We start from the raw sequence: 20,438 nt of genomic DNA, 5'->3' as shown, positions 1-20,438 counted from the left end.
GTGGCACTCCCTGCCTCTCTGGATCTCTTTTTTCCACAAAAGTGACCAACTGCCCTTGGAGCTTTAACTTGCCCTTGGGAGTCTGAATCCACTGTGACTTTCAAAAGCCCCCACAACCTGATGGATATCCACACTGCAAGCCATCTGTGGGTGAGAAGCAGCTCTTTCTCTTTGGAGATGGCGCGTCTTCTGGGAAGCTCACTTCCAACATTTGCTGGCCTCCCACTCAAGCATGCCTGGCCTCCTGGAAACTCAAGGACCTGCAGCCCTGCCACCCTGACCACGGGGGCTGGGACATTGTTCTGTTTTCCACGATCAACTCCCGGAGTCAAGGAGGAAGCAAGAGGCAGGAGGCTGGGCTGTGCAAACAGCAGTGGGCAGAAACTTCTGGAGGAAGCGAAGAGCCTTAGAACAGTGGCCGTGGTGACCTGGACTTCGAACCTGGATTCGGGTGGAACGTCCTAAAGACTCAGAATATGGCTATCTGGGCAGTCTCTTGACCTTGAGAGACGTTAATTGGGGTCTGGAGCCGCCAACCATAAAGGGAGGGCGCCCCTCCTTCAGAGCGAAACCCTCTACTTCTCTCTGATCCCCTAGTCAGCCTGGGCTGCTGACCCAGAGCTCCAGGGCGCCGCCAGCGCACCTGCCGCACTCACCTGCCCCGCCCGCACCCGCCTGACACACCAGCACATGCATCTGCCCGCCCTCCTCGCCGCCGGCCTGCCCTCCAGGGCGTGTCGCCCAGTGGTCAGTCCAGCCCTCGAGAGGCTCCCTCTGTCGCCCGGAGCCGCGGCCAAGGGTCAGGAAGGCCCGAGCCGCACCTGGAAAATGCGCCCCGCGGCTGCTGGTGAGTGCAATCCCCCACCGGAGGGAGGCGGGAAGCGGGGCCGGCACGGGAGAGTCGCCCCCTCGCCCGTCCTGGGACCCGCCACGCGGAGCCAGAGGTGGGGGCGGCACGAAGAAAGTCTTCTCTTTGGGGATCAAGGATGCGCGAAGCGAATCCAGCCGCGGCGCGAGTGGGCTGAGGTTTCGTCCGCCCTTCCGCCTGTCCCCGCCTGTCCCCTCCGCGTGCAGGGCGGAGAAAAGAGGGGAACCGGTGACTGTGACGCTTTCCCTGGAAGGCAGGCGGTAGCTGAGCGCAGCTAGAGCGGAACCCAGTGAGCCGTTAGGCGGGAGGTGCTCAAGTGCCCCCACCCCTCCGCTCCTGGGCAGGGAGGGGGCTGCCCTAGCTGATCAGAGGCCCTTGTGAACTGCACTTGGGGTCCCTCGGGCTGAAGCTAGGGATCCTGAGCCACAGATCCACCCGACGAACCCAGGGAATTATGAAAAGTGCAGAAGCAGACACCTGTCTGCGGGTGGCTGGGAAGTGGGGGCTCATTAACAAGGAAGGCCCCATTGTCCCTTTTATGACAGTTCCAGTATTATCTTTTTATAAGACTCCCTACTCCCCACTCCTCACCTCCAAACTACTTGAGCCTGCAGAAGGCTTGGGGAAAAAAGTAGGAAAAACACTATTTCATCTCCTAGCACTTGTTTTCCCAACAGTGGCCTTTGTGTGCCTTGCCCTCCCGCCTGCCTGTGAATTCAGGCACTCTGGGGTCCATGTGAATCTCTGGTCCCTGCCACACATTCCCTTTCTAATCGACTTGCTGTTTCTTCCGTAATCTGAGGAATCTGGATTCCTCCCAGAGCATGGCAGCATAGTGGGAAGAAATGAAAAGATCAAAAGCGTTCTCCTAGACTCTGTAGAGGTCAGCCCTCCATCTCTGGGTGGCAGGCGATCTCCTTCCTCCCTGAGAAGCTTATGGTTGTGTGACCACACTTGAGAAAGTCCCACTCACTGCCTTTCTGCTCCATGCCCAACATGAAGGAAAGCCCAGTTTTAAGACTTTTGTTGTATTTGTGTAAAATATCCATGCTTTCTACAAAACCATTTTCCTATGAATAGTAGTGCTTTGGGTAACTTGCATGGCTTGTAGGATAAATGCGAGGAGATGCACCTCTTTGCTTGGGGGAAAATATATCTCTTTGGGCAATGACTTTTATTATAGCCATTTTGGAAGAATTTTTTTCATTATTTCTACATTATATACTTGAGCTTCCCAGGTGGCGCTAGTGGTAAAGAATCTGCCTGTCAATGCCAGATACAAAAGACGCGCAGGTTCAATCCCTAGGTCAGGAAGATCCCCGGGAGGAGGAAATGGCACCCCAGTCTAGCATTCTTGCCAGAAGAATTCCATGGACAGAGGAGCCTGGTGGGCTACAATCCATGGGGTCACAAAAAGTGGGACATGACTGAGCATCTGAGCACAACATATTATTTAGTATATATCGTATGATTATGCTGCTGACTTGGTGGGAAATAATTGAATATTATTAGATTGCTTTTCCCCCCACCTACTACTTTTTCACATGCAGTCCTTGTGACTCATTTGTGAGCTATGTGGTCCTTTCACGTCAAGCTTTGAGATCACACCAAGTTTGCATTTATCTGGGTGTGGCTGCCAGAGAGAATACTCACAAAAGGTCAAAGCTATGCCACTTTTGATTTTGTGAGCTAAGGATCTGCCAATACGTGGAAGTAGCATTTCCCTAGACAGTCAAGGCCCAGGTCTGCCCCGGGTAGGGCTCTAGGAAGGATCTAGGAAGGACACATGGCTCTGGGAAGGACACTCAGACTGAAGGGGAAGGGCAGCTACCTGGAGCAGTCATCCTAATTCCTTAAAAGTGAGGGCGCTGGCATGTGAACTTTGAACCTTGCAAACCTGCTGAGATGCTCAGGTGTGACACTTCCCAGCCCTGCTGCCAAAAAGCCTCATCGACAGGACTGTGACAGTTGTGGCCAGTGGGGCTAGCAGGGCCTGAAGTCTCAAAGCTGCTGAAACTCATGTCTGGTTCACCGGCCCCTCAGCTCCCCCAGTCTCTCAAGGACAAGAAGTGCAGGTGTGGCTGCCCCGGGGGTCCAGGGGATGTGGGTCCCTGTGGGGAGGCTGCCAGTGACAAACAGCATCCTCGTCCACTTGATGTGGAAGGAATCCCTCTTGAGTGTGCTCTTGTGGGTTCAGGATTGGATGGGCGGGGGGATCCTGAGACCCTCCTCATCAGTATGCTGCCTTAGTGTACACCGGCTTTGTCCTCCAGCCTAAGTGGTCAGTGCCAACCTGAAACATCCGAGAATCCGAGGCGGGGAGGCAGGGCAGGGCATACACACATGTGCCCTAGCAGAGGGTCTCTGAGGAGGAAGTTCCAACTTCCTACCTGTGCCCAGGATGGCCTTTGCTCTAATGCTCAAGGGTAACTGCTGACGGAAGTGCTCAGGACATGTCTGTGGGCTGAGGACAACTTTATTGCCTTATGAGGAAAGGCCAGAGTCACAGAATCACAGAAGTTCCTGGACTCGGTGTACTTCCTGTCTCCTCCTCCACGTCTGAAGGTGCTGGACCTCTCCTGCTGGGGTAGACCTCCCCCTCCCCGCCCCCCGCACCGGCGCTGGTCTCAGCCAAGTCCTTGAGCCCCGACCTTTCCCAAGAGGAATCCTCAGCCGTGCTCCCCACCGAGGCCCCAGGTGCTGGCTCCACCACCTGCCCGTGCCTCATCTTACCGTAAACTGGTCCCAGTGCGTGCTGTGGGTTTGCCCTCCATTCCCAGCAGGGATCTGGCTGCAGATCGTGGCTCCTCCCAGCCATTGTGGGAAGCCTGGCCTGGGGGTCAGCAGCTGCACCCCTCCCCTGGAGCACAGACTCTTTATAGCCTTCCTAGGAGCTCCTTGAACTTGAAAACGTTCAAATTCCAAGTTCATGATTCTCCATGTCTGGGCTTTTATTCTCTCTTCATTATCTTCCCCTTCACTGCCACCAGTTTGTCCTTGTTCACCTGGGGACAAAACCAGGCCTCCCTTCAGAGCGAAAAGGCATCAGAGAGGTGGCACCCCGCTCCCTTTCAGTCTCCTCCAAACCAAACAGCAACTCTTTGCTCAAAGATCTCACGTGTGACATTGAGAAGATCTGAATAACCTCTGCTTTGCCAGTTTTCTTCAAGTACAACACTTGTTTGTGAATTGACACATGGGACACAGTGAACTATTGTTTTTGAACCTGAGACTCTGTTGACGCCGAATCCATGTTCCCAGCAGTCGCATCACACGGCTCACTCAGGGCGCATCCAGCAGCCTGTTTGACCCTCGCACCATCCCAGGCGTGCGGCACAGACCTGCAGGGGAGACGTGGTGGGCAGCGCCGACAGGCTGACCTGAGGGTGGCCGCGCAGGCCACACCCAGGAGGCCACAGATCCGCGCAGGGGGCCGCTGAAGGAACAGATGGCCAGGGGTCTGGAGGTGGATGCCGTGGGGGCAGAGGGACAAGCTCATCCCCAGGGTGCAGATGGAGAGGGCAGCGGGTCAGGGCGGCTGGAGCTGAAAACAGACAGGGGCAGTTTCCGGGACAGCATGCCGGCTTCCCCTGGCCCCTCACTGTGTTTTCTGTGGCTGGTTTTTCCAGCTTGGAGATGTCCCTATGCCAGGGACTGCAATGACCACACTGTCTCAGTCATTTCCCAGCAGAAAGGCTTCTCCACATTATGTTCTAACCTTCTCAGAAACTGCATGGTTGGAAAAAAGAGGGAATTGATGTTGAGATTATGCACTTGAAAAAAGACTAAATGATCCAGGTGAGGCAGAGGGGTCCTGTTTCACCAGGTGACTACCTAAGCTAACCAGACACCACCCCCCAAGCATCTGCAACACTGATGTATATAACCTACCCCATGCTAGTACAGGTCGGCGGGGGAGGGGGCGAGGCCGAGAAGGGAATCTCTAGGTACAGGAATGAAGGGGGAGCTGAGATCCGGGGCTTAACACGGCCAGACTGACAGAGGTTTGCATTTCATCATGGCCAGAGAAAGAGGATACCCAGGGCTGGGTTCTGGAGAGGTGGAAAGGGGGCTGGGGAATACCCACTGGTCTCTGCTCAGGGCTCTGGGTGGGGAGTCACCAGCCCTCTGACATGGACTAGGTGTCCAGCCATTCAGTTCACTTCTGACACCCACCACCCACAGGAGGCGCCAGAGCCCAGGGGTTAAGGGCAGTGCCCTCTGCAAGCTGCCCTGTCTTCAGATGCCAGCCACAGGCTTCAGGGGCCACCCACACTTCTGAGCAGATGGCTACAAAACTGAGGGTTCCCGCAACTCCTGGGTGGGGCGGGGGTTCTGTAATTTGCTGAAACGACTCACAGAAACACTGCAAGCACCACTCTATTTGCGATTACAGTTTTATCCTTTGGGATACAAATCAGGAGGACCAGCCAAATGCAGGGCTTCCCAGGTAGTGCAGTGGTAAAGAATCTGCCTGTCAATGCAGGAGACACAGGTTTGATCCCTGGGTTGGGAAGATCCTCTGGAGGAGGAAGTGGCAACCCACTCCAGTATTCGTGTCTGGAGAATCCCATGGACAGAAGAGCCTGGTGGGTTACAGCCCTTGGGGTCACAAAGAGTGGGACACAGCTGAGCAGCAAGCATGGCCACAAGCAAAGACCTGGAGGGCCCAGGGCGAGAGTCCCGTGCCCATGCCCCTGGGGATCGGGAACGTCCCCTCCTGGCACATCTGTGTGTTCCCCGCCCGGAAACCCCCCAAGTTTCTGAGTCCCAAGTTTCACTGGGCTCCTATTACATCACTGGTACATTACTGAGCTGGCCTCCTTTCTGTCCCCTCTCCTGGGGGTTGGGAGTGGGTCTGAGGTATGGGCTGGGTCTTTCTTGCATGGCCGGCCGCCCTCCCTGGAAACTATCCCAGGACCCACCTCATTAGCATAAATTCTGGTGTGGATAAAAGGGGCCCCATATGAACCACAGCAGACACTCCAATCAGGAAGTTATCAGGGTTTGAGGAATTCTGTGCCAGGAACTGGGATAAAGATGAGATGTATCCTTTATTATGTGCATGGGTGCAAGCTAAATCACTTCAGTTGTGTCCGACTCTTTGTGACCCCATGGACTGTATCCCACCAGACTCCTCTGTCCATGAGATTCTCCAGACAAGAATACTGGAGTGGGCTGCCATTTCCTCCTCCAGGGGATCTTCCCAACCCAGGGACCGAGCCCGTCTCTTATATCTCCTGCACTGGCATGTGGATTCTTTACCACTAGCACCACCTGGGAAGCCCATTCCTTATTACCCTCCAGTGACAAGTCAGCACCTAGGTTCACTACCAGGGAGCGAGAAGAGCCAGGATGGGGGACCTGGGAAGAAAGAGCCCATAGAGGTGAAGAGAGGTCTGTGGCGGGGCCCCAGCAGCCTGGCCAGTGGATCCCACCAAGGCCTGGCAGGGGACGTGAGGAACTGGGGAGAGGCCCAGACATCAGAGTCTGTCCTGGGCAAGACGTGGGGCAGGAGCAGACTGGGGATCTGGGGAGGATCAAGGGTTTCATCTGGGACCTGCCAGGCCCTGTGAGGCATCCTGGGTGCTGACAGTTCAGCAAGGGGGCAGTCTTGTCCAGAGCTCGGAGGACGGTCTGGTGAGGTCATCTGAGATCCTGTGGAGGGACACAGACGGGGAAAGCCAGCAGAGGAGGCTGGGTCTGCCCAGGACGGGGGACCTCCCGCCTCCAGGAGGGTGTGTGCTGTCCAGGGAGGGTGTGGACGGGGCAGGGCCGTCCAAGGGGCCTGGGGCTGGCAGCCTAGAGTCTCAGGAGGCCTCGACCAGCACAGCTGCCTGGAGCCGCAGGGGGATGGTGAGGCCGGGAGGCCACTCCAGGGTGCAGTTATTTCTGATGCTTTGCCTGAGAGGGAACAGAGCAAGGCGGTGAGGAGGTGTGGGGTCCGGCGGGTGGGCTCTTCCCCTGCCCTCCCCTCCTCTTGTTTTACCCTCTTCCTCCATTCCTTTCTCCCTCTCTTTCCTCCCTCTCTCCCTTCCCTCACTCCTTCCATCCATCCATCCATTTGTTCTCTTGTTCTCAGGACTAGACCTAAACACCGAAGGGGGACATCTCTGAGTCCCCTTGTGCAAGGTCTTGGGCCATCCCTGGATCTTGGCAGTTTGGGGAATGCTGCAGAGTCCTGATCTGTGGACTCTTTACGGAGTAAAATCTTAAAAAATTGTCTGTGTAGGGACAAAGCCGTCCGCCAGGCCTCTGAGAACCTAAGGGTGGGTCAGTGTCTTGTCCCCAGGAGTTCAGAGGAGGATCCTGGAGTCTGTTGACCACACAGATTCTCTCCAGGGATGTCTGTGGAGGCAGTCTGAGCGCAGTTTGGAAAAGAATTTCCAGACACACAGCATTTCAGAAGGAAGTGAATTTATTAAGAGCAAACAGCAGAGATAATGTGGGCGTTGGGAGCTCAGCGGGCTGACAACTCCCGAAAGACCACGGAGAGTCAACAGTTTTCATCGGTCAATAGCCAATTTTTATAGCCTCAAGACAAAGTTACTCCTGGAAGGTAAGCATTAGGTGATTGGTTGGGGTGCTATAGGGTGTTTGGGCTTCCCTGGTAGCTCAGCTGGTAAAGAATCCACCAGTAACACAGGAGACCCCAATTTGATTCCTTGATTGGAAAGATCCTTCTGGAAAAGGGATAGGCTACCCACTCCAGTACTCTTGGGCTTCCCTGGTGGCTCAGATGGTAAAGAATCTGCCTGCAATGCAGGAGACCTGAGTTCCATCCCTGGGTTGGGAAGATCCCCTGGAGGAGGGCATGGCAACTCACTCCAGTATTCTTGCCTAGAGAATCCTCATGGACAGAGGAGCCTGGCGGGCTACAGTCAGTGTGGTCTAAAAGAGTAAGACATGACTGAGCAACTAAGCACAGCACAGTGTGTTTACTGGAGCAGGCATTTTGTCAAACTGGGAGTCAGGAAGCTGGTTAGTAATGATCAGGGGGCTTTAGGCAATGGTTAGAAAGGGGCTCAGTCAGCTTCAGAGGTGACCTTGATTCTGGGTTCTGCTTCCACTTCCGTGTGATCTGTGCAAAGCCTCACACCTGTGGCCTGCAGCAGAGCTCAACAACATCCTTCGCCAGGAACCGTGGGTGTCCCTCCAGGCTTGTCTGAGGATATGACAGTCTGGGGACCATTTCCAGTGTCACAGGGGTGACTGTGTGCTCACGGGTACCAGGTACCACCCTCAGCACTGGTGACACAGTAAACAAACCAGGGTGCCTCCGCCACCCTCTGGGTTTCTGTCTGCTTCCAGGAGCTTCCAAAGTCCCGTGGGCTCTGGAGGGAAGGGCCTCGTCTGTCCTTAGGCCAAGTGTCAGGGCCACCGGATGAGCCCTTGATGCAAGCCTGTGCAGAAGCTCTGGGACCCAGCACAGCAGCAGATGGGAACCTCAGCCCAACCACCTGCACATCCCACTCCTCTCACCCACTCACGTCACCCGATCCTGTCCCCCTCAGCAGCTGTGCTCAGAAGCCGATGGGCTCCACTGAGTGGCCCCAGGCCCTCGCCAGCCCACCATCCTGAGGAATTCCCCATGGGGCGTTCTGCTAAGACTCAGATGCCATCAGGAAGGCCTGGATGGGGTCAGAAGAGCAGGTGGGGGCACCACATGCATCTTGTCGTCTGTCCACAGGCACCCTGAAGGCAGGGTTCTTCATCTTCGCCTCCCTGTGCGCCTGGTACTCCGGGTACCTGCTGGCAGAGCTCATCCCAGACGTGCACCTGTCCAGCGCCGTCTACAGCATCCAGAGCATTGGCAAGAAGCCTGTCCTCAAAGGTGGGTACCACGGTGGGGTCAAGGCAAGGACTTGCAGCCCTGCTGCAGCGGTGAGACTGGGCTGTGGTCTCTACTGCCATTTATGTTGATGAGAAAGAGGAGAAGGAGGAGGAAGAGGAAGAATCCTCTCCTGTAGTTCCCACTCCATTGCCCTGCTCACACCCCATGAGACCCCAAGCAAGCCGTGATGTTAGGAAAGCAAGCTTTATATGCAGGATGCATTAAAAATTCACACTGGAACTGGGGATGAAGTGAAATTACAAAATATCCACTAAAAATTACATTGGAAAATGTGTGGGACCCTGAAGTCATCATCTGTACTTTTTTCCACAATCTCATTGTAAATAGGTAGCTGATATATTTTTAACAACAATAAATGATACAAAATTAATTTTCACACGTATAAAGAGCAAGGTAATGATTTTAAAATGTTTTAAAAAACTATTCCTTTTCAAACTTGATTACCTTTTGTGGCCAGAAAAAAAAAAGAACTTTTTAGATATTGACTATGACTGAAGTGTTTTTATTTTAAGTAGGATTTTTCACAGTGAATTTGCTTGTAATCAGATGGATTTTATTGCATGTGGATTATGGATGAGGCCAGTACCCTGGGGGAGACCCTTTGTGTTCAAGGAATGAATCTGCTCTCAAAGGGCTGACTTTCTCATTTTCTCCAATTTTACACAAAATGGGAAGTCTGTTCTGGGTGAGGGCTTGCCTCCAGGAGCTACCTCTAAGCTGATCTTTTTATACGGGCTCGTTCATGTGGTTTCTGATTCCCACCAGGGGAGTGGGGAGGCCATGTCACCCTCCCTTGTGACGAAGCACGTCAAGTTATTGGGAACCAAAGGTGGTGCTGAAAGCCAGCAGCTGTGTCCTGGATCCTGCTGGCTTGGAGCCTCAGCTCTGGGGGAACTCAGGACTGCTCAGGAGTCTGGTGGACCCAGAGTGTGGAGGTTGTACCTTATGATTCGTAGTTTAATGCTCACATGTGTTGACTTAAAAAATATTCACAACCTAAAAGTTGAGAGTTATGTTTTATTCGGTGGGAAATTTTAGGACTTCAGGTCCAGGAGACAGCATCTCAAGTAGCTCTGAGAGAGAAACTCTGAGGCGGCAAGGAGAGGAGTCAGGTTATATAGAAGTTTTGCAACAAAAGGCAGGTAGTCTGAACATCAAAAGATGATCGTTAATTAAAGAGAACCAGATATCCCAAGTTAAGGAATTTAGCACTTTTCTATGTATGGGAAGATGCAAGAATCTAGGTGCACTGGAATCATTTCCTTTCATATGCATCTCAGCTCTCTGGGACCAGTATCCTGTTTTGTGTCCAGAGTTCCTCAGAGCTCACCGTGGGAAGTGGCTGCATTCTGACAGCTGCTAGATGACAGGTGTTCTTTCCTCCCTGAGTTCCCTCAGGGCTCACCGGCTTTCGTAGGAGGGCTGCAGTCGCTGATGACTGTGACATCCTTGCTTACTGATATGGCAGGAAATATTACATTTCCTACATGAATAAAAGATTAAAAGGGGACAGCATCATCCATGGCATCAGGCTGGCTTTGCGGCCACACTTAGTCTGTGCTGTTATCCACAGTGTGGCCGGGGGAATGGATGCTCCCCAGGGACAGGTGCCCCCTTCAGAGCCCCTCTGTGCCTGGCAGACAGGTGGGTAGAGGATGCTTTCCTGGCCTCAGGACCAGTTTCAAGGACGGAACACAACTCCTGCAGGCCTCAGGGCCCTGGAATCCTCTGTTACTTGGGGCTCCGCACGGAGTTTGACCTACATTCCTCAGTCCCCAAGGCTATGGGCCAGCGTGAGTGACACACCCACTCAGAATCAGCAGCAAAGCGAGGTCACACTGAGGTGTGAGGTTAGTGTCAGGCGCTGAGCAAAACGAGCCCTGGAAACTGGGACTCTTGAGCACTGAAACCCTATGGCCACAGCCCCGGAGTGACACCATCTGCATCCACCACCGTGGGCTGCCACCCCTTCATCCCAGCTTGGCTTTCCCCACTTCATTACCCATTCTCTTAAAATGGCCCATTTCTTGACATAGCTGTGGAGGCCCTCGATCATGGCTTTGGAAGTCCACAAAGTCGAGCCTTCCCTTTGTAAATCCAGCTCTCCCTGGGTTCACACTATCTGTCAGTAGAGTGGGTGTAGCCTCCCCACTGCTTCCGTGTGATTTTGCATGCATAGGCAAGTCCTGCTGACTCGGCTCATTTTCTAGAGCCAGTCTCCTCCTGCTCAGGAACCTGGGCAGTGGTTGGAATCTGCCTGGAGAGCTGGTCTTCATCCTCTGGCCTCCCTGCCTCCCCCTGCTGTAGCCAGCGCAGCACGTAGGGATCAAAAGTGGTCAACACACAGTTTGGAAAAAGGAAACTAGAGACAGAATTAAAGTTTTAAAGAGGGGACCAGGGGACTCATGACCTCTAGGATCAAGGGCCCTGCTGACTGATTCCACATCACTTTTTTTGCGCTCTTAGTATGCAGAAGTATCTGGTTTTTAGATAATACATTTAAATGCTCACATGTGTTGACCCCCATACCCCCAGTCAAATCCCAGAGTTAGTGCTCTTCTCTGTACTCTTATGTTACCTCCTAGTACCAGGGGCATCACACAGCCAGGGGCAGCCATCTTCACAGGAACATCGGAAGAACCATCAGTGTTCCCGCAAGCAGCATTCTGAACTTGCGTTGACCCAGAGTTCCAAGGTCCACACCATGTTCCTCCTTAGATCAGCAGGCATGATGAGCCCAACTAATCAGCCCAATGTACTTCTTCTTTAGATTATACTTAGTTGCTATATCTCACTTTTATTCTTTTCCCATGGTGTTCTTCTCATGACTTAGCCAGAGTTACAGGTGGCTGACTATTAACCCCTGCACTTCCCCCTTTTTGTTTTTGTAGCAGAAGATATGCTGATCTCACGACTTCTTTCTTCATTAGTTCTTGGAGGACTTTTCATGTGCCTCTGAAGACTAAACAGAGAATTATAGTGAAACAACAAAGCATGTGTAATGTTTTAATGAGACCACCTCTGATACCTTTGATCCACTCAAGAGGACTCAATGATGGGGTCACACAGAGTTGGACACAACTGAAGTGATTTAGCAGCAGCAGCAGCTATTCCTTGAAGTGTATCTGTTCCTGGTAGTAGTCTAAGAGAAGCATGCTGCATGCCAATGATTTTTGCTTGTTTAATAGCTAGAGTAAGTTTGTCAGCCATATAGCCCTGCAAGTGTCATCTAATATTTTCCCAGATATGTTCAGATTGGTTATATTTCTGGGGGGTCACACAGAAAGTAGTAATGTTCCAGTCACACTTTAAATGTATTTGTAATTTAAGATTTTGCACTTCTTCCCCTAAGAGTAGCACTGCAGGGTATAGGTTCCTTTCTAAATCCACCAACCTGCTGTTAATCGCCTCATCTGTGAGTTTGGGCTCCCCAAGCAGAACTGGCATTTTTATGCCACTCCTGCACAAAAGTGTTGTTTTGTACCGCCTGATGGAGGGCTACTCCCGCCACTGCCGCTGTGGTGATGATGGCAATAATGACCATTATGGCGGCAATAAGGAGCCCAGTGAAACGCTTGGATCTTTTCAAAATAGTATTTAGTACTGTGAGCAAAGTATGCATGTCAGGGGAGAGTTCCCAAGGCCTACTTTGAGTTACTGGCAGCAAGACTCCTAAACATCTGTGCAACATCCCATAGGAATGGGTAGAGTTGAATCAAGCAAGTATATAGTTTGCAATCCTGGCAGGTTAGGTTCCTTTCTGTCTTGTTAATAGTTATAGTGCCAGTCATAATCACATTTGGATCCCAAACACAAGTTTGAGTATAAAACGTCCAGTTTGTTGATGTATTGAATGACAGAGTATAAATTGTGGAATGAGAATAATTTCCACCCCAAATTCGATATTTCTTGAGGCTTATGGCCAACTTCCATATTTATGTTTGAGCCCTACCTGATTCAAGCTGTGGCTGTGGTGAAGACATGCCGCTGCCCTGCCAGATAATGGGATATTCTCAGTGTGTAGTAATAGTAGTGTGATTGTACTCACATACATGCCAATGCAACTTCTTATAAGGATTGCAGGATGAGTTATGGTGTGAGCAATTAGAGGCTGTATACTCCCTAGTGGACCAGTCCCAGACAATTCCATAGGAACCATTAAGTAAGATCACCCCCTCAGTCCCGCAACAGTTACGCCAGTCTATTTGGTCTTGTCGGTTGGCCCATATGCGTCTCTTCTCACATGGGTCTATCTGATGTGGGAGATTATTTTGATTAGTTTCTCGATATCCAAAGCTCAATCCAGAAAGCAAATACAGTTGAGCCTTAGTGTGATTTCTGTTCAAAGAATTTACAGAAATCCACACCTGCACTGATAGATTAAGACAGCCCTGGTCAGCACCCAGGCAAAGAGGCCAAGGGTCAAAACCCCAAGTACTATTGTAGGGGGTCCCCTTTTCCTTTTTATGAAGGGCAAACGCTTCTCTTCTGGACCAGGGATCCAGGAGGATTCATTAACATAAACAGGGATAGATCCTTCACCCCAATTAACAGGCCTTAGCAATGGGGGAATTAGATACATAGGCTCAATAGGTATGATTCTTTGCTTCTGCCAAAGTCAGGGGTATACTCACTGCGATGGTTATCAGGGCAAATATAGCCATGATCAGGTTGCCTGGAGCCACTGATTGTTTCTGCTCAGTTTTACTCTACAAGCTGGAATCCACACAGGTTCTAGACCTTCTCCTGGGGAGATACAAGCAAACCCTCTTCCCCATGTAATTAACTTCCCCAGTGACAGCATTTGTTAGTGGGTCTGCCACCAAATCACAGCCTTAGTTGTATTTGTGGATGTAGCCTGAAAATATCACTCAGCTGCAGTTTCCATAGTTTGTGCTGAGATATTAAAAAATTGAGAGTAAACAAAGCTTTATTCAATATTGTTTATTGTCCTGTGGCATCTCCCCTTTTTTTTGTTTTTGTATCATATGTTTAAGTGATTGATTAGCCCTCTCCACTATGGCCTGTCCTTGTGGATTATAGGGAATGCCAGTAGAATGTTTTATAGACCAAATTTTAAGAAATTGTTGGAATGCTCTACTGGTATAAGCAGGGCCGTTATTAGTTTTTATAGTTTTTGGTAGCTGTATAACAGCAAAACAAGCATATAAATGTCTTTGTACATGTTTTGTAGGCTCACCAGATTGAGTAAGTGGTCCATATAAATTGAGAGAATGTATCAATAGTCACATGTATGTAAGAGAGCTTACCAAAGGAAGATATATGAGTTACATCCATTATAACTATGGGTTTCGTATGGAACTCTAGACCATCATTATATCAGTGGCTCAGTCACACATTTGATAATGTAAGGGACACTTTTTGAAACAAGCAATATAGTTAGCAGTAATAGTAAAATCATAAGTAAGAACTTAAGTCAAGAACTTTCATTAGGTATAGCTCAGTAACATCTCCAGGTCATCTGACTTAGTTTGTTAAATGACTATGGCCTGTTGTTAATTTGCTGGTTGTAGGTCCTGGAGCATTTGATCTTCATTCAAAGACTGGTTACTGAGATAATCTTTAGAAACAAACTTAGAGTGTCCTTTTAAATAACTTAATTAAACCTCTTAGCAGTGTAACATAACCACAAGGAACTAGCCTACCAGGCTCATCTGTCCATGAATTCTCCAGGCAAGAGTACTAGAGTGGGTTGCCATTCTCTTCTCCAGGGGATCTTCCCAGCCCAGGGACTGAACCCAGGTCTCCCACATTGCAGGCAGACCTCTATCATCTGAGCCACCAGGGAAGCGCCCTTAGGAAATACAGATCTTAATTAACAAAACGAGAACTGAAGAGTCAGTGAAACAGATGTCATAGGCCTGCCATCAGTTGGTTGGATATTTCTTTTAGAAATCCTAAGTATACTCTGAGATGTTTGTAAATGTCTGGAGACAGTCCTTTTTACCTTGATGAGGCTGTTCACAACCCAAATGTCTCCAGTTTCTGGAGGGACAAGGTAAGAGAAAAGAGAAAATGTTTTAATTTTACCCACAGGTGTACATCACTAAATTGTTTTAAACCATCAGTGACTTGAGGAGAAGAGCTTTTTTATATCTGAAAACAAAAGTTAGAAGCCAGTAATATGTCAGACGAAAAGTCATGAGAATGGTAGTCATATTCAGCAGTCTGTTCAGTCTCACGTAACTAATCCCTTCGTTCTGTGGTCCTTGCCTGACGACCAAGGACATCAGTAAAAAACGATAGTCTGCGAGAAGTTTGTGAAGCTTTTTGCCAATGTCTGTATGACCTGTCCTGCAAAGTGGATGACCCAATCACTGGAGATTGTAGAAAACACATTTTAACCTTTTTTTTTTTTTTTCTATTGTGAGATATCAACGCTGAAGCCAAGAAAGGCTTTAGTTTATGACATAAAAGTGAGGTTTGAAAGGGACACAGGAAAAGCCAAGTGGCCGTCTTGGACTTCCCGTAGCCCTGACTGTTTGGTTTATAACCATTGTTTATCCTTTTAAAATTTCCTGATGAGGGGTTAATTTTGTAGAAGCAGAATGATCTTTGTCCATGTGTGTGATAGTCTCCATAGATCACTGTGGAATAACACTCATTCATTTTATCAAAGTAACAAAAGATTTTATAAGCAAGTATGTACTTTGGCCACCTCATGCGAAGAGTTGACTCATTGGAAAAGACTCTGATGCTGGGAGGGATTGGGGGCAGGAGGAGAAGGGGACGACAGAGGATGAGATGCCTGGATGGCATCACCGACTCGATGGATGTGAGTCTGAGTGAACTCCGGGAGTTGGTGATGGACAGGGAGGCCTGGCATGCTGCGATTCATGGGGTCACAAAGAGTCGGACACGACTGAGCGACTGAACTGAACTGATGAATCCCTTAAAGACAAAGAAATGTATATAATCTGTTATCAAAAGCCATATTCCAAACTTTGTTCTTTTAACAGGAAGAGAAAACCAAATTCCAGCTTGGTACCAGCTTATATTCACTGTGAAATAATAGTTTTTTTACTTAAGTCAAAGTAACAATAAGACTTCAAAGGCAGTTTAATGTCTTAAGAAAATGTACCATGCACAAAACTCTTCTTTCACTTGCTACAAACCTTTTTTACATCTTTTTGTATTTATCACTTCATTTATCTATTTAGCAAATAACCACCTGTAAGTTTAGGCTCACTTCTTTTTTAATAGACTGTCCTTTTATTTTTCATACCTTTTTTATTAAAAATATAAATCTCATTTTCCTTAAACCATGAACTGTCTTTTATATTAGCATTTTGTAGATTGGTGAACATAAATACCAGTTTAAATTTTTTTTTAACAGAGAACATCTCAGGATGGCACTAAACATATTTATTAATAATCCAAAATCTCTAGTTTCTCTGTTAGTGTTCAGTAATTAATGTTTCAAAATCTTAATTTGTTTGGAAATGACCTAGCTATTTAATATAAACTGTTATCATTTAGTTTAGCACAACCCTAGAAATTTAAGTTACCCCAGTCCTCAGATTATTTTAGATAGACATTTCTAAAATATAGTTATTTTTACTAGAGTTTATCTAAAAGTTTTCATCTCATATATATTTGTATGTATGTGTTATTTTTGAAGTTTCTTCACTCGAGTTACTTTCCTTGTCGACAAATTTAGTTTACATTAAGCCTAGGTTCAAAGTATTACATAATGTTGATGACTCAAGACATAATTAGCTTAACAAACAAAACATTAATGTTAGATAGTTAATATTGAATATTTCTCAGTTCATGTGAACCTGAAATGAAATAGAGCTCATTTATAAGTTAACCTCATATTATCCTAAAACAAAGACACACACTGAGATACAGATAAATTTAGACAGACAGAGATTTCACAGTTTTCCTCTTGAAATTTAAAGTGTCTCTTTGCCTCTTCTTTTTTCTTCTTGGTTTGAGTTCTACCAATTTGTTCATGGCTGGAGTCCCAGATAGAGTGGGCTGTGTATCCCAAGGACATGATAAGAGTTAACTTCAGGTTTCTTCACAGGCCCGTTTTTGTTTCTCAGGCAGAACTGGAGCTCCAAAAAAGTATTTTAACAAGTCAACTTTTTCTTAACTGTACATGCAAGAAGAACCGGTTTTGCAATTGCAAAAAAGATTTTAACCAGTTTTCTCTGGAGTCTGAAGAATATCCTGGCCATTCAGTGTCAAAAATGTCATCTCTCTTTTTTGTAGTCATAGTTTCATAGCTAAAAAATAAACCAAAGTGTGTTCAAATGGACTCTAATGACAGAGATGGCCTGACTGATAAGATGTTGTTCCAGCAGGGATTGTCTCTCTGGAGCGGTGAGGTCTTCTCTTAAAGAAAGCCTGTCCTTGAACCTCTTTTCTCCCAGGCTCTGAATGCAGTGTCGCCTCACCTGTTCTACAGCCTGATCTTCCCTGAGCACTTGATCTTGAGTTCTCCCCCAATTTCCACTGCCTACCAGTTGATCTGAAGAGACGGGGATCTACCTGACTTGGTCATGAGCTGCCGTTATCAAACGGGAACCCTCAGCTAGTCCCTGCTCTATTCCCATAGTGAAAGGAGAATTTACTCCATGATTCTGAACAGCTTGCTTACGTTCCTTTAATATTTTGAATCTGCTTGTGTATAGCTTCATACACCCCATTGGGATTATTAGGATCTGTCCCAGGAGCTATCCGTTCATGTATTGTCAATGGAAACGCCATAGCCATAACCTCCAAATCACCCTTCCTGTCGAGCGTGCCAAAAAACCTTTCTGGAGGGGTGACAGAACTGCTGTCTGTCCTAAAGAAGCAAAAGCTTGAGCCGCTCCAGCAGTTACGACAAGAGGGGGAAGAAGAGGAGGCAGAGCAAATTCCTTTCTTAAACAAAGGCACAGAAGGAACTGCAGCTTGTTCTACCCCCTCAGGCTCTGTATATTCAGGTCCTCCCTCTGATGGGGTTTCACATTCATCCTCACTCCCTTCTGAGCTTTTAGGGGTTGGAAGAGGTTCCAAAGCAGATTTTATCAGTGTCCAAGTTGACCAGATAGATGCAGGCAAGGGCACTCCCTTGCAAAGAAGTTTCTCTAATTCACTACCTACCTTCTCCCATGTTCCTTAATCTAAAGAAGGGAACCGCCAGCAACGTTTCTCAAAGGCTTGTAAAAGCTTCAATAGCTGGCCTTCAGCTGATTTTTGTCCCCTCCTCCACCCCGCTGCCCCACCTCTTTCAAAAGCTGCCTTACAAGACATATATACGGCGGGTGTTGTTCCGACCTTTTTGAATTTCCCGTGCTTAACCCCGGTTTCAATGCCTGAGAGAGTGTTACTGCAAAGAGGGATTTCCAGATGCCTCACCCCACTCTTCCTCGAGACCCTGCTACGATTGTTCAACTTTAGCTTCCTTCTCGGCGATCCTTCACTTTCGAGCCCCACGTTGGGCACCACTTGCTGCGGCCAGAGCAGCAGGTAGGGATTGAAAGTGGTTAACACACAGTTTGGAAAAAGGAAACTAGAGACAGAATTAAAGTTTTTTAAATTAATTTATTCATTTTAATTGGAGGCTAATTACTTTACAATATTGTGGTGGTTTCTGCCATACATTGACATGAATCAGCCATGGGTGTAGATGTGTTCCCCATCCCGAACCCCCCTCCCGCCTCTCTCCCCATCCCATCCCTCCCCTCAGGGTCATCCCAGTGCACCAGCCCTGAGCACCCTGTCTCATGCATCGAACCTGGACTGGTGATCTGTTTCACATATGATAATTTACATGTTTCAATGCTATTCTCTCAAATCATCCTACCCTTGCCTTCTCCCAGAGTCCAGAAGACTGTTCTATACATCTGTGTCTCTTTGCTGTCTCGTGTATAGGGTCATCGTTACTGTCTTTCTAAATTCCATATATATGTGTTAGTATACTGTATTGGTGTTTTAAAGATGAGACCAGGGGACTGATGACCTCTAGAATCAAGAGCCCTGCTGACTGATTTCACGTTGCTTTTATTGAGCTCTTGGCATGCAGAAAGTATCTGGTTTTTAGATAACATAATGTTCCTATGCCCCCATTCACATCCCAGAGTTAATGCTCTTCTCTGTACTTTTATGTTACCTTCTAGTACCAAGGGCATCACACAGCTGGGGGTCAGCAATCTTCGCAGGAACATCAGAAGAACCATCAGTGTGTACACAAGCTTTCTGAACTTGCGCTGACCTGGAGTTCCAAGGTCCACACCATGTTCCTCCTTAGCTTAGCAAAGCATAAGAACCCCAACTAATCAGCCTGATGTACTTTTTGTTTAGATTATACTTAGTTGCTATATCTGGCTTTTATTCTTCACCTATGCTGTTCTTCTCATGGCATAGCCAGATCGACAGGTAGCTGACTATTAACCCTTGCATTCCCCTTCTCATATTTCACAGGGATATTAGGACTTCATGGAAGGTTCTGTACTCACCTCCAGGACAGGACAGACACACAGTCTCCCTCCCCCTGAGGGGTAAGGCTTCCCACGTCTCTCCTCCTTGACCCACTCCTTCATTTCCTCCCTTTTGGGCTGTCCCCCAGCAGGCCTACAAGCCCTGCACTCACCCAGTTTCAAGACCCAAAAAAGCACCCAGAGTCAGCAACACAGACATCATTGGTTTAATGGATGGGGGGCTCACACATTGGAGGCAGGGTCCTGGGGCGACACCCACACTCCCTGTGCTGCCAAGGGAGCAGATCCTGGTGGCAGGGGGAGGTTATCAGTTACAGGGGACACTGAACCAGGAGGGCTCATCGGTTACAAGGGAAACCAGCAGAGGGGCAGGCCCCTCACTGCCCCTTTAATAAGAACTATCACTAGGTGGGCCTGGGACAAGTGTCGTAGGAAGGAAGGTCAGGCAGGTGAGTGGATGGATGTGAGGCAAGCACAGGTGGAGCCAGGGAGGGACAGAGAGCAGGAGGACAACCATCTTCAGTGGTCAGAACCTCTGGACTAGGAGTAGAGGTGACCTGCTGTAGACCAGGCCACCCTCATTTAATTAACTAATTAATTTTAAAAAATTTTATTGGGAAAAAATACAGTGTTGCCTTAGTTTCTGCTGTACAGCAAAGTGAATCAGTCACGTATATACATATATCCCTTCCTTGAATTATACTGAGTAGAGTTCCCTGTGCTCTACACTTGGTTCTCGTTAATTATCTATCTCATACACGTGTTTGTGCTCAGTCCCTCAGTCGTGTCTAACTCTTTGCGACCCTATGGACGTAGCCCACCAGGCTCCTCTATCCATAAAATTTTCCAGGCAAGGATACTGGAGCCAGTTGCCATTTCCTTCTCCAAGGGATCTTCCTGACCCAGAAATCAAACCTGAGTCTCCTACATTGGCAGGTGGATTCTTTACACTGCAACACCAGGAAAGTCCATTTTATACATTCAGTTCAGTTCAGTTGCTCAGTCCTGTCTGACTCTTTGTGACCCCGTGGACTGCAGCATGCCAGGCTTCCCTGTCCATCACCAACTCCCAGAGCTTGCTCAAACCCATGTCCATTGAGTCGGTGATGCCATCCAACCATCTCATCCCCTGTTGTCCCCTTCTCCTCCTGCCTTCAATCTTTCCCAGCATCAGGGTCTTTTCCAATGAGTCGGTTCTTCGCATCAGGTGGCCAAAGGATTGGAGTTTCAGCTTCAGCATCAGCCTTCCAATGAATATTCA

General features: G+C 48.6%; 1 protein-coding gene across 1 annotated transcript in view; it reads left to right on the top strand.

Annotated features, from left to right (window-relative positions):
* The first annotated feature begins 760 nt into the window (after positions 1–760).
* FAM3B (FAM3 metabolism regulating signaling molecule B) overlaps positions 761–20,438 on the top strand; it is a 62,906-nt gene continuing 43,228 nt past the window's right edge. The window contains exons 1-2 of the mRNA XM_040232220.1: positions 761–847; positions 8,559–8,702. Of these exons, the coding sequence (XP_040088154.1) occupies positions 829–847; positions 8,559–8,702 (163 nt within the window). The 5' untranslated portion in view covers positions 761–828. The remainder of the gene's footprint in view (positions 848–8,558; positions 8,703–20,438) is intronic.

The sequence above is a fragment of the Oryx dammah genome, unplaced genomic scaffold (genome assembly GCF_014754425.2).
Source record: "Oryx dammah isolate SB20612 unplaced genomic scaffold, SCBI_Odam_1.1 HiC_scaffold_2, whole genome shotgun sequence".
In the NCBI taxonomy this organism is placed as follows: domain Eukaryota; kingdom Metazoa; phylum Chordata; class Mammalia; order Artiodactyla; family Bovidae; genus Oryx; species Oryx dammah.
Note: the sequence above shows the minus strand (reverse complement) of the source record. Positions and strands in the feature narration are given on the sequence as shown.